Genomic DNA, 14,609 nt, shown 5'->3' with positions numbered 1-14,609 from the left:
ATACTAGGACACCATCATTTATATTAGTGCTAGCAGTAGCTTGAATACTACCCCCTGCCACATTCAATAGTCTACACTAACAAGACAGTTTGCAACAAATTATGCTACTGAAAGTGTTTAAATCTTATTTCAGAATAAATCTTTTTTTTTTTTTTAATTTAAAAAAGTTGCCATTGTTGGAGAACTTCGGTTAATATTCTTCCGCCCTAATTCAAACTGTGTGTTTATCTTGTGCATTCAAGAAATCATCCTAAAAGTAAACTCCTATTTATTTTAGAAATCTTGTTTTACAGACACCTGGCCTAAGAGCTCGACCAGACCAATTAGAGTGGTTTGCTGAGAAGTGTATTGCCAGTAACCAGGTATGTGTATTGTAAATTTTTCTTAGTTTACCTTACTAAATCGGAGAGAGAACTTAGTAAGATAGGATAGTAAGTCATCTGAATTCGGTTTGTATGGGAGAAAGATTTCTCAGTTTCTATGTCCTGATGGTCACTGACTATTTTTCAAATAAGCCTGAAGTTGGCGAGTTTCTAGTAGGCTGTATGACAGTTGTCTTTCTTTTTCATATCCTTGTGAATATACTCAGGGTTCTGTTAATTAATTTGCCTTCTTGTCAGTGATGAGAGCTCTCCCTCCTCCAACATAAATACATGCCTACACAAACACACTGGCAATTTGCTTCTGAACTTCTAGCAGAAACCCAGGCACTGGCAACTTTTGCTCTTAAAGGAAAAAGGGGCAAAAGCTCAGAAATTTGCTAGATAGATGTATGCCATACCTGTGTATAATATTTTAAATTTTGACAGAATTTTTGTTACTATGTCTTATGACAAGTAATCAAAATTATTATTAAAACATTTGTACTTAGGAAAATACCTTCACACTTCACTTGTTTCTGTTTGTTCCTTGTTTCTCTTTTTCCTGCTCACTGTCCTCCTGCTTCAGACCTTTTTACCACATTATTTTTAGCAAATAAGGAATTGTATAATTGCCTAAAGATAGAGATGGTAATTAAGCTGTATTGAATTTCTAATAAAATAAGGTTTTGATATCACATGTAGCCATTGTAAATGTAGTGTTTTGTTCCATTTTCCTTTTAAAGGTTGAAGCCCTGGAATGCATGGTAGAATTGACTCAAAAGCTGTTTGAATGTGATCGAGATGAGATGTATTACTACTTGTTAAAACTATGCAGTAAGTAAAATGTTTTATTTTTACTCTCTTAGATGTTTGATGACTCATACTTACTATGTTCAGAATGAAATTGCTTGAGCATCCCTTAGAAAAATACAAGCAACTGACAACACACACTTTTATTGTATAGCAGGGTTATAAAAACAAAAACCCAGAAAAAGAAAGCTTGTAGAAAAAAAAATAGACGCTGCATATATAGAATCAGTTACTTTCATGTACACTGTAGAACACTTTAGGTTTGGGAATGGTTTGTTGTTGGGTTAATTCAGACTGTTCAATCCCTTAACAATCTTGAGTCCCAGGACTAGTGACAACAAAAGTTGTCTTTGTTTTAGACCTTAAGAGAGCAGACTGATTCATACAGGAAAAGGCAACCTCTCAGATATCCACTTTGTAGGCTATTCATGGGTTCAGAGATAAGACCAGTATTTTGAATGGTACGTGGATACAAATATATAGCTCATGCAGAGCTTTTAGGACTATTGAGCTCACACTGGTGAGTCCCAGTCACTTTTAGGCCTGCTTTCAGGACTACAGTTGCAGGCTTTTCAGAAACATAGGTGTGTGTATGACAAATTGTTGTTTGTGTTTTAAGCAGCAATAAGATGGAATTGGGGTGGCCAACTGAGAAGCTAAAAATTCTCCAATACTTGGCGCAGTGCTTGCATCCATTAACAAAATTTGATAGTCTTGATTTGTGGATGTGGGGCATGCCTCTTTTCCTCTACTACCAAAAGTTTGGTGGTTTTCTGGCTTTTGTTCAGTTTCCACCATTCCAAAAGGCCGAAATGCCTTTCCTAATGCTAAATTTCCAGCGCTAAGCTTTAAGCTGCAGTATGTTGCCTGCTTTGCTCGTTGTTTGTTTTGTTTGTGTTGTGCTTTGGGCTGTGCCATTTTGCCTTTAGCTCAGCCTGCCACTGAAATGAGGTCTCCAGCATCTTCTCTGAAATGGAATTCAAGCCTCAGGCAGAAAGAGGTTGTGCATGCCTGCTTGAAGTGGATTAAGAATATCTGTGTCAGATCATGGATCATTTTTCTGACCCATATTGAATGAGTAGTCTTACAGTCTCTCCAGCCTTTTTATTGGATGGCTGTATAGTGCCTGGTGTTGGGGTGAGGACGAGTAAAACAGTATGGGGAGAGTGCTGCTGGAGTAGGGAGCAGATCCATCCAGGGGCATGCTGAGCCAACTGTGTTGGTGTTGTGGGAGTATCCAAGTGTTTTGGTGTCGTCACACATTATGATGCCCGATGGGGGAAACGACATAACTGTTGCAGTCAGCAGATCTAGGCCTCTCCATGCACATCAATTTTCAAAAGGTGAAGTTTTTTCAGAATTTGAAGTGCACCTATCTCTCCTGCATTATTGGCTGAGAGCAGAACTTGCTGGTGCTCTCAGTTGCTTGTTGGTTAACTGAGGGTGTCAGACAGAGGAGGGTTTCCCCTCCACAAATACAGCATGACGGGATTAGCATGTTTCTCTTCTCCTATGTTAATTGTCCTTCTTTGTGTTCTGAACTGCTGCCTCTACCTCATATTCCTTTCTTCTGATTCTTACCTACCAGGTGGCCTGCTTGCTGCCAGTTTCAAAGGGCTTAGTCATTTACTCCCTGAACAACTCATCCTGTATTTTTGTTTGTTAAAACAGGATGGTCCTCATTTTCCTTCACTGATGCACATTAAGGTTTTTTTCCTCTGCCTATGGCAGCCTCAACTGATCATCTGATTCAAATATTGGCACACCCTCACCAGTCGCCTCCCATCTTCCTAACCTCAGATACTAGAAAGAATACTCAGATATTTCCATTGATAAAACGTTTGGGGTGGCATTTGTGCATTTAGTTCAGCACTCTGCCCATGGGTGAAATGTTGCTCATTGTGCTTGAGCCATATTCCAATTTACCAGTTAGTTTCTATCTTTCAGTTTTAGATTGTTAACTTGAATAGGGAAACATTCTGCAGTTGGCTTACTTTGGTTGAACGATAATTGAAGGTTTTTGTAAACCACCTATTTACTTATGCATAGGTGGTATTTATCTCTTGAGGCGTTCTTTAAAGAAAGTTGCCATTTCCCATCATTGTGTAGTACTAAACCATGTCTCAGAAATTCAAGAATCCTCTGTGTAATTTCTCCCTTTACTTTGAAGTGCTGTCTTGTTTTGCTGTCTATAAAAGAATTTGAAAAGATGTTCCTCTTTGCTACATATGTAATTGCTTTCAATAGAAGATAGCCAAATAGGTTTGCAGTCTCCCAAGGAATATCTAGAAAGCCTTTCATAATCTTATCAGTATGTGGGCAACTTGTTAAGTGTTAGAGGACAATGCTGGAAAGTTGAGAGCCTCATAGCACAGGATTACTGTAGAAGAAGAAATTTCGTGGACATGTCATACCTTTGAAGCTATTTATCTCATGCTCTGTTCTTATCAAAACGACTGTTTTAAAGAAACACTTTTAATAAACTTCTTATGGTCAGGGTGTCAAAGAACTATATAAGCAGACCTACACATTTGTAATGGCTTTGATCTTTGCTTTGGTTGAACAGCAGTCCCACATGATATATGGCAAGCAGCTTTTGAAACTGAAGCCCACACCATCCATCACATTAAATATGTGATTTGTCTTTGACTCCATGATTGTTCTTTCACAAGTAGAGCCCTAAATGGGAGTCTTGCTGCTGGGGACATGGGTTTTTTACCTTGCTGTAGCCCTGAGCCAGATGGGGGAACTGTGCCTGCTATTTGAATGCAGAGAAAAACTTCACTTGGAACTTCGGTGAACATGGCTGAATGTAATCCTTGAAGGGCTGGATCTGGATTAGTGTTCTGGAGTTCTGCTCAGGATCAAGGAAGGGAGTAGGGATGCAGGTTTCACCAGTTCTTCCTTGTCTTCAGTGCCTCCTGAATTAGCTGCTCTACAGCTTTGAGGAACACTCCAGCATATTATAGGAGGGAAGATACTGAAGGGCTCAAGGGGGAATCAGCAGAAACTGCTGTCACAGGCCTTCCTAGAGCAGGAAGCCTCCACTTCCATTCACAGTGGAATAAATCTAGGACCAGTGTTCTGTCTTTGGAAAAAACAACAGTGAATCTGGTTACACCTTAAACATGAAGGCTCGAACCAACTTTAGTTGGGTCCCTTTGGGCTCACAAACTGCTCCTCCTCCTCCTGTCACACATGAGTTTCCTTCAGCATTCCATGTTCTTCGTCAACTATAGTTTGCCATAGCCTTTGAAGAATGCTTGCTTCTTTACTTAACATAACAGATGATTTTTTTGTTTTCTAGCAGCTTAGCAGCCTGATGTTAGGAACTCTTCCTGTCTCCTTATTAAATAAAGAAACATAGTGGTTTTCAATAAACCTTAGCAAAGTATGCATCTCTTATGCTTATAAAAAGAGCATTCAGCAGAGAAGTGGCCAAGAACCTTATTCTACACCTTACTGAGTTTTCTATTTTTTTTTTTTTTAGCTGCTAAAAAAAGATGTCAGAAATTCATTTTTGGTTTACAAATACTAGCTCACCATAATAAAGCTTCTGGGCTTCAGAATGTAATCTTCTTTCAGTAGGAGGGTGTCTTCTCTTTCCCATCAGCAGCTGTCTCCCTCCAATTGGTTACTCTTACTGACAGCATGTCTGCTGAGAGGACAAATCTAAGAAAATAAAACTGATCAAACACCGTTGTGCAGATTGTTCAGCCACCATGAAAAGACACAACCAATTCCATCTACTTACATGAAGGGAAGAAAATCTCTCATCTGCTGATCATCTTTCATAGGTGAAGCATATAGTATTACCACTAACATTTTGCAGTCATTTCTGTATAGTGTAATGAAAGGTACAGTCCTCTGTCTTTTTAGACAGTATAACTTACTGGGCAATGGCAGGAGTTGTAGCACTTATTTTTATCTAAAACAGACATAGGATTGCACCCTAAATTATTCTTTGTGGTCTCTGTGCATCAAACATACAGACTTCTGTGCCCACACAAGGTCTAGACCAGGAAAAACTTGAGTAGCTTCAATAGCCCCTCCCCTTCTGGTTCTTCTGTACATAGGGGAAGGGTTCCTGGCTGGTCCCTCAGTTCCTTGTCAACCATCCTTGCATAGGCTAGGAATCTCTTTGCCGCCTACTAAATATCTTACCTTTTTACCTCCGCTTCCTCACCTCTTTCTCCGTGCCTTCTCTCAATAACTGACCCATTCTATACTCTAGTCTACCAAAGAGCGAGAAATTGTCTCAACAAAATTTACTTTCTACCCAGCTTTCCAGTTTGCACTCATCTACCCCCTTCACCCTTTTCTCCTCTCTACTAGTCTCCTATCTGTGCATTCCTTGTGCCTCCTCTGCCTTGGTGAGGAGCACATAGTGGAGACCCATATTGCTGCAAGGACAAGAAACAGACCCACCAACAATGGGCTGACTGACTGAAGGTTGAGGACGGCCCTCAGGGTGGCCAACTCATCCAAGCAGACCCAGGGCTCCCCTCCACCTCCAAAGGCCACGGTGCAGCGAGGGTCAAGAAATGGTCCAAGAAGATGGCTGCTGCTCCAGCCAAGAAAAAACCTGAAATTTACCCCCACTATACAAATTGCAGAGGCAAACAAAATTTAGTTCAATAAATAAAAGTTGATAACCTTTCAGTCTTATGTATTGCAGGAGTGTTGCAGCTGGTGACCAAATCCAGTCCTTCAGGCCATTTCCTCATCTACATGTAATTAGGTTTTTCTGATTCTGACCTACTAGAACTTCTCCAAATTGAATTTGGCCTTCCAGCTGAGAGGGATTCAGCACTACATGTCTGTTGCCCACAAGTCTAATGATGCATAAAGCCTAGAATGCACTGGAATTTTCTCTTCGCCATTAGGAATGAGGCTTTTTAATCATTTTTTATACATAGTTCGGCACAGTGAACTTTAGACACTTTGAACTGGTAGGGAATGGCTGTCAGCCAGAAATCAGGATGATGAAACACTTGCATATTCTAATCTTGGAATGAAAACAAAAGCCCTAAATTGTTTGGAATTCATATTGTTGTGGATAGGAGCAAACAAGTGGAGCCTTCATCTGTACAGAAAGACAGACTCTGGTTGGGGATTTTGATGAACTAGACGTAGATGAAGGACCTGGTTTGGGTCGTTTTCCTCCTAGGTTGCTTGAGGGTGTGCCACATCCTTTCCTAGATAAGTTAGGCCAGGGCTTCATTCATGCAGTACATTAAGCAACTCAGAATCTATGGTCAGTGGCTTTTTACCATGATTTACCCAACAGATGATGTGGTTTCTACATTATCATGATTTCCATCCTCCTCAGTTTTCCTGCTGTTGCCACATATCCCATCAGCCACCATGCCTGAAATGCAATCCTAAAGTGCATAAATCCCTGCCTATGTTGCCTTCCTCTTTCCGATTGGTCCACAGATAGAGGCTGGATGGCTGGAACGGTTCCTGTAGTTACCGATTCTTCCAGAGAACTCTGTGGTACTTGCATACCGGAAGAGTAGGAACAATGATCCTGGGTTCAGTGAACACATCAAGCCATGGTGGAATGGAGAAAGCATAGAACAAAACATGTTTTTATAGTGGTTTCTAAAGACCAAACTTGCCATAATGAAATACCATGATTGGGTTCAGATGAACAAGGGACCAACAATGGTTAAAAAAACCACTGTAGCTTGTCAATTTGTTTGAACCCAGCACAGGTATCATTCATTCATACCCGAGATCTATTTAATTATTTTTAATTATTAATTTAATTTCTATACTATCCAAAGCTTTCTGGAAAGTTTACATTAGATTGTATTATAGCAACATTAGATTACAACATTAGAATATTTTAACACATTCTGTGTGAGACTGCTTTTGAGGAGTTACTTTGGGATTTTTAGCTGAGATCCAGTGATAAAATTATCTACATCCTATTTTAATCTACCTTGAATATTCATTGATTTTGGAACTCAATTGAAAATCCTGGGTTCAATTTTTAAAATTCTAATTTGCTACACTCTTTAAGAACCTGCCATAACACAGCTGTCATCACCAAAGATCCATCTCTGTGTCCTTCTGAATTCTGTGTACTTGATAGAAACTTTAGCATTTGTCCACTTTACTCTGACAAAGTCCCTGTACCTGATTTGGGGTAAATTTCCCTGCAGCCATCTATATCATATCCATACATGATAAGGATGGTCTCTTGATAATGTGCAGAGAATTTTGCAGAGTGCACAGGTAAATATTGGGACAGGAATGCTCTTTTCCACAGGTTTTCTTCTTGCAATACCTAAGGTTCAAACTGCTTTGGTTGATTTGCCCTCTTGTGCTTGACTACTATATGAGGAAAATAAAATTTGATTGTGTTTTGTTTTGGTTGTTCCTGCACAAGTGACAGGATTACTTATACAAGTGAAAGCATGAAAACTGCTAGCAAACCTGTCCATTCTTTTATTTGTAGGATAGTACTAGCAGCTATATTCCTTCCTGTGATTTTTAGTTCATATAAACCAGAATTTATAGGACTTAATAGATCAGCATTTTTCATTAACAGGTTCAGCAAACTCAGTGAATTATGATGGAAGTGTCACTTTGTAAACCTGACCTCACTTACTAATATATTTATAGATTGAGATGGTTGAATATCTAGAATTATTTTTCAGTTTTATGAAATAAAATCTTTCTGATAAAGTGCGGTATAGTCATGCTGGTCCCAGAGAAACAGTCGAAAGGAAAGGATTTCCTTGCAGATACTGAATAACAGTTTATGCTTCTCATGAAAGAAAAAAATACGGTTATACTGCAAAGAGAATTTCTATAATATTTTATGCTTTGTTCTGTTTATGTATTTTATGTTTTGTTTTAAATATGGAATAGCTCTAAAGAGAGTGCATTCAAACTCCGCTCCCATGTTAGGCAAAAAAGGCAAGTTAATTTTAACATGGGAAAATACATATCATGTCAGGCATTCATAAAACAGTTTGCTTTACAAAATGTCAGTGATGCAATTAGGTAGTTCCTTTCTTATTTCCACTAAAATTTTTCCCTTTCAGAGAAAAACAATGACTGGCAGAGGGCTGATGCTATTTGGACTAAAATTCAGGACGAAAATATTATTCCTCGTGAAAGAACTTTGAGGTTGCTGGCAGATATCCTGAAATCCAATAATCAGGAAGTTCTATTTGATGTACCTGAGGTAAATCAGACTCACTGTTTTTGGAGCAGGGGGAAATATCTGCATTGTGGTCATCTTTTATTCTTGATATTTGAGTGGGTACAGAGGGAGATATTGTACTTACGAATGATGATTATTAACATAAGCTGCTACTTTTCTTTTAAAGACTTCATATGATGAAGCTTGTGTTGAGGGTGTGTATGAGGTGGTCAGATCTGCCCCCTCTTCAGTGTCACCTGTGCATCCTACCGGTCTTAAGAAACAACTACACCATCTCTGCAAAAGTGATAAAGTTGAAGGTAAATGCATTAAGAGTGCTGTGATTGCTGTGCTTCATGAATTTTTTATGCCCAAACATCAGCAGATTTGGATTACTCCTAGTGCTCAGTCCACAAGCTCACAGTATGTGCTTGTAATACTATCTTGCTATTGTAAGGACTGACTTGTGGATAATTTAATACTTGAAGAGACAGTGACCCAGTCTGGATGACATACCACGGCTTGTGGATGATTTAACCCATGAGGGAGCCATAGCTTTCTCATGTGATCCACACTGACTAGATTTGCCTGCCAAGCAGGGTTTAATCGTTTTCAAAATGGCAGCAGCACAGGTTGCAACCCCAGTGTGGATCAAATAACCCATAGTAGGCTGTCATGCCATGGGACCAGCTCTATTGTTACTTTGATTAGTAATCTCCAATGTAGGCATGATCAGTTGTAGAGAATATCTTTCTAACTACAGAGAATAATAGTCTGTTTCTCCTAAGTGTTAATTTAGCATAGCAAGAAAAATAGTTATTGGCACAAATAACAGCTGTTGTGAATTAACTGTTCTACTTTGAATCTTTTTTATGTTTAGCTCTGCATAGAAATACCAAATTCCTGAACCTTTCCTCTCACAAGAGACAGAACAAATGAAATACAAATAACCTCCCACACTAGAGCCATCTGTGGGACAGCCATCTGAGTTGGATGGTGTAAATTGGTGTCCTGCAACAGCAGGGGGTTGGACCCGATGGCCTTCATGGCCCCTTCTAACTCTACTCTTCTATGATTCTATGATAACCTTGCCTACATTTCATCCCTGAAGTGACTCCTCCAGAGGGAAGTTATCACTTTGGCAATAAATCGTCACTGGCAGTGACTTACAATCTGTTGCAACCATAATGTAAAATCACCCCCCCCATCCCACTCCACTGCCAGCTATTATGTATTATTAATTTATTTATTGAATGTGTATGCTGCATTTTTAACCTTAAGGCTCCCTGAGAGGTTCATAATACATTATACAGCATTAGACATAACAATACGATTAACAATACATTTGAACAATACATAATAAAACATATAAAAAAGCAATAAGAGGGGGGCATAAAAGATAAACTGTCAGTTAATAGAACCAATAGAAATATCCTTATAACTAAAATAGAATATAATTTCAAGTAAGGTAAAATTGGCAGTTAAAATTCATAACATGACACTTGCAGAGTAAAACCAATGTGAGAATCATTAAAACTAAGTCAACTCACTCACCAAAATAGTTACTGAAATGGAATGTTTTTAATTGCTGCTTAAGGGAGAAGAAGACACCTGGCAGTTCTCTAGTGGAAGCAAATTCCCCAGTGGGGTGCTATTACAAAAAAGGCCCTTCTCCTGGCCTGCTCTCCCCTTACTCTTTTGGGGGGAGGGATTCAGCGAAGTGTCTCTGATGAAGAACTCAGTGATTGGGTTGGGATATATGGAGATAGGCATTTCCTCAGATATTCTGGCCCCAAGCTGTTTAGGGCTGTATACGTTATGCCTGAATGGCAACCAGCAGCCAATGTAACTTGTGAAAGACTGGCATGATAGGTTTGTGAAAGCCAGTCCTTGCCAGCAGGCATGCTGCGTGATTTGGACCAGTCGCAGTGTCCAGCTCCACATAAAGTACATTACAGTAATCCCAGCACGAAGTTACCACTGTGGATAACTGGCAAAGCTCCACTCATCGAAGTAGGGATGCAGCTGATAAACCAACGTCAGATGTTTGTGCCCCATGCAGTAGGTCTTTCTGTCATGTGTTCCAAGGGTCATCTTTATCAGGAAAACCATGCAGCATCTGATCAGTAGCAGAAAGTTACGTGACCAAAATGCCAAAATCTTTATATGTGTCTATTAAAGTAGCTGAATAGTTTTCCATCCATTCAAGCTGCTGGGATGATATTCTCTTTTATTGAAATAGGTGCATCTTCTCTCATAATATCATGAATGTGTGTGTGTGTTTATCTTTAATCATACCATGGCTCAGTTTTAACCAGTATAAGCATTGTATTCTTCCAAGATGTTTCTTACTCTTCCGTTTTGTAGACAAATTTTCAAAAAGTGCTTGAATTCCACTAAATATATGTATAAAGTTTATTGGATTGTACAAATTACATTGCATTTAAAATATTTAATATGACATTTGACAATATGACATATTAAATATTTAATATGACATTCTATTGCATGAAATTGGGTACAGTTTTTTGCCAGATGTATATATTTTTAGTGTACTTTAGAGATTCCAGTGTTAGCAGGATGTTTACAGCTGCACAATCTTGTTCAGAAAAGTAAATGACTGAAAAGTGCAGTTACCTTTTTTTCCCTCCTTTTTTGGTAATGTCTTTTCACTAAATGACAGTTATTGTGAATGTGTGAAATAAAACTGTTAATCAGTCAAATAAATGCAGTTTTAGTTTACTTGTTAAATATCTGTATATTTGTAAATTGTATGTTTCTATGTAAATCTTGTCGTAGCCAAATAATTTGATCTCCCAATACTGAAAACACTGCCAGTATTTGCTGAATGCTAGTATGATACAATAGCAAACATAACTCCCTACCACTGAATTTGGGATTGCATTAAAATAATATGCAGTATGTCTTCAAAGCAGGTAGCACAGCTAGAGACTTTAGTTAATGAACTTGAAAGGGGCAATTTTGAAGATGGCTGAGGCAGAATTTCTAAGCCATGGGTGTTAGTGGTGGAATTTTTCTCCTTTACGTGAAGCAAATTTAAGTTGATAAATGTTTTAAAAAGATTTTTGTTTTTAAAAAAGCAATACGCAGAAGAAATTAATTTTAACCCCAAAACAGACAGTTTCATAAATGTAGCTTTGAAAGATATATGAAGAAAGAATAGATTTGTTTCAAATGCTGTCATTAAAAGAGAAAGAGAAAGAGGACTACTCTTCGGTGACACTTCAGTAAAAGCTGACACATCAATTGTTTTTTAATTCTCTTTGCAGAGGCATACAATATTTTACTAGAAGCACAAAAGAACAATATTGTGTTTGAAATCAGTGATTATATAAGTCTTATAAAAGCATTATTCAGCAAAGGTGATCTTGAAAAGGCAATGGAAGTAAAAAACATGTAAGTATTTTTGTGTATACATTTGTCTCTTAGCTTAAGTGTTTTTAACTGTGTATACAAATTATTGCAAAGTTTACTTTTAGGTGCAGTTTCCATTTTCTAAATAGAAAAATGGCCCAGCTTGGGAGCAGCATTATGCTTTGGTCTTTCCAGTACAGCATACAGTGTAAGTTAAAACAAGGTTGGCATTTGCGGGTCATTTTGTAGTTAATGGTGCATCACAGCCCAGTCACACACTTGGCACACTTAATTTAAGCAATGCACACATCATTGAAGCACCATTCACTTCTTATGGCTGGATAGTCCTGACGGTCCTAAGACCAACCACGGGGTGCTGCAAGTGTGACTTTTTATTGAATTCACTGACAGAATGTCATGAATAGGAAGAAATGCCATTTAGTGAGGTGGGCTGGGCAGTTTTCTGCATAAACTGTTTACTTCTGTGTTGTGCGCCTGTTACTGGTCTATAGCATTAGTTCTTTTAAAAATGTAGTTGTGTCTACATTTTTAAATTGACTACAAAAATGTAGTCAAAAATGTAGTCAATGTAGACTACAAAAATGTAGTCAATGGGAATATGCAACTAATCAAAACATACAAAATGGTCCTATTTTATAATTCAGTGTGTTAAGTTTTTGTCTGTTTTCTTGTTAAATGGGTAAATGTTTGTGTAAGAAATTGTTCATGGCTTTTTGTTTTGTTTTGGCATAAGCCACAGAAATAATTTTAAAATATTTTAAAGTAGATCCTAGTGGTAATTGTATTGTTAATGTAGAGATAGATACAGAAATAAAAGCAAGTGTTTTAATAACTTTTGGGCATAATCTTAGCAGCAAAATCATCACCAAGAGCCAAAAGAGAAAAAGAAATTCAGAGGCTATAAAATCAAGACAGGACACCTCTCTCTAGCTTCTTTCCATGCAGATTTGTGCGCTAGTGTAACATGATGCGAAACATGAGGTATAGAAGGGGACAAAATGCTGTCATTGTGCCTCTCTTCTCTGTTCCTCTGGGTACTAGTTGACTTTCTTCTTGGGCTTGTGCATGCTCAGGGTGGCTTAGAAAAATAGCCATCATGTACAATACCATTTTAGCATTTGGAAGAGGTTTTCAAGATCGCTGCTGATGTGATTATGATGATGTGTGCAAGCAAGTGGAAAGTACAAAAGCAGGCAGGTAAAAGAACCTGAAGCCATTCCTTCATGTCGCTGCCACCTCATTTGCACACCCACACATGTTGATGTTGAGTCATTTGAATGTACAGTTCAAAGAGGAAGACAGATTTACTTCATATAGACAATCCTGAATTATTTTATCATAAGTAATGACTTTATTTTATAAGTAATTAAATGGTAATTGCAGTGTTCAGTCCTGACAGCTGATTTGTGGCAGGTGAGACTCTGATAGTCACTATCACCTGGACCATTGGATTGTTGTAGCATGTGGTATATTCAGAAGTATGCTATCAATATTTTTTCATGCCAGTTTTCTTTTGAGTTGGATTGACCCAGGTTTCTTTTGAACTGTCTGGAGTAAGCTGTATACCCAGGGGAAATATACATTCTAGTTCTCATCAATGAACTTTCAAATGATATGAGTTTCCACTGGAAGACGCACTTGGAACAACTTCAAGTAGTTTCCCATTTAGATTCCTATCCCAGTACCATAACTGAGCATATCTAGTTATCAAGTGTAGTTCCCAGTGTAGTAGTTATGAGTGTATAGTTAAGAGCAGACCTTGGCTATGCCATGGCCACCACACACAGGCCTAGTTCCTGAAATCTTTCCATCCTTTTTTTTGGGGGGGAGGACTTATTGTGGGAATTGGGTATGTGTGCGCTTAGGAGTGTCAATGCACCCGCGCGCACGCACACACTTGCTTGTATATTAAAACCAACACATCCACTTGTATATTAAAATCTATATGACCCAGCCTTGAATCACATTACACTGCATTATGGAAGCAGATGGGTTATGGTTCTTTCAGCATGTTGAAAGAATGCATTAGGTTAACGTGTTGATGATGACTGCTACCAATCTTAGATATAAAAAATTATAAATATAATACTTTGAATGCTGAGTTCAAAGATCAACCTCTATAATAATTTGGTGCTAACCAGTGAATTATATGGGCTAATTGGGAATAACCACAAAGGTTATAGCATGTACAGAAAACTATAGGATCTAATTATCTTTAAGAAAAATATAAAAGCAAACCACCCAAAGTTCAGTAATATCTAGAAAAATAAAGATCAATACAAACCAATAAACAAGTACAACATAATTCAGTTGAGCAAAGTAAGGTTTCAAGTTAAACTTGCATTGAATTGATTTAAAAGACACCAGAAGTCTACAGACTTAAGTCTAAAAAGTCTTAACTTCAACATTTCTTTCGATGGCTGTGTTGGGACATAATGACAAACTGTAGATAATGTTCTGTGAATGAGTCTCCAACTTTTCATCTTCCCACTTCCTTTCCCTGTCAAAGCCACGAGGAGGAGAGTGGCAGCATTTGCTTTCATTTTTTGTTCAGTATACTGGACATTTGATATTTTCCTCCCAATTGTACTGGATGAAGAATTAGTGGTGTGGGAAAAACATGCCTGAGGATCATATACACAAGGTCTGAGTGGAACCAGTGTATGGATGCTAACCAAAAAATAGAGAAGAAGCATAAAGCATTTTCTTCTAACAAAATGACAGATTTTCATAATAAGAGAAGGAAGAAAACTATTGATCTTTGTGTGTTATGATTCTTAAACCCAAGTATATGGAATGTATCAGAGCAAAGAATTTTCAGAATCACTGACCAAGTTTGTTAAAAGCATAATTCATTAACCCTACAAAATATTAGTAAT

At 38.1% G+C, this 14,609-nt stretch overlaps 1 protein-coding gene across 1 annotated transcript in view; it reads left to right on the top strand.

The window, feature by feature from the left end:
* The window catches only part of LRPPRC (leucine rich pentatricopeptide repeat containing), a 112,307-nt gene that overhangs the window by 74,216 nt on the left and 23,482 nt on the right, over positions 1 to 14,609 (top strand). Inside the window, exons 26-30 of the mRNA XM_044429233.1 lie at positions 294 to 362; positions 1,106 to 1,196; positions 8,234 to 8,376; positions 8,522 to 8,654; positions 11,625 to 11,751. Of these exons, the coding sequence (XP_044285168.1) occupies positions 294 to 362; positions 1,106 to 1,196; positions 8,234 to 8,376; positions 8,522 to 8,654; positions 11,625 to 11,751 (563 nt within the window). The remainder of the gene's footprint in view (positions 1 to 293; positions 363 to 1,105; positions 1,197 to 8,233; positions 8,377 to 8,521; positions 8,655 to 11,624; positions 11,752 to 14,609) is intronic.

This window comes from Varanus komodoensis, unplaced genomic scaffold, assembly GCF_004798865.1.
Source record: "Varanus komodoensis strain SLA01 unplaced genomic scaffold, ASM479886v1 scaffold2, whole genome shotgun sequence".
In the NCBI taxonomy this organism is placed as follows: domain Eukaryota; kingdom Metazoa; phylum Chordata; class Lepidosauria; order Squamata; family Varanidae; genus Varanus; species Varanus komodoensis.
This window is presented reverse-complemented; position numbering and strand designations above follow the sequence as displayed.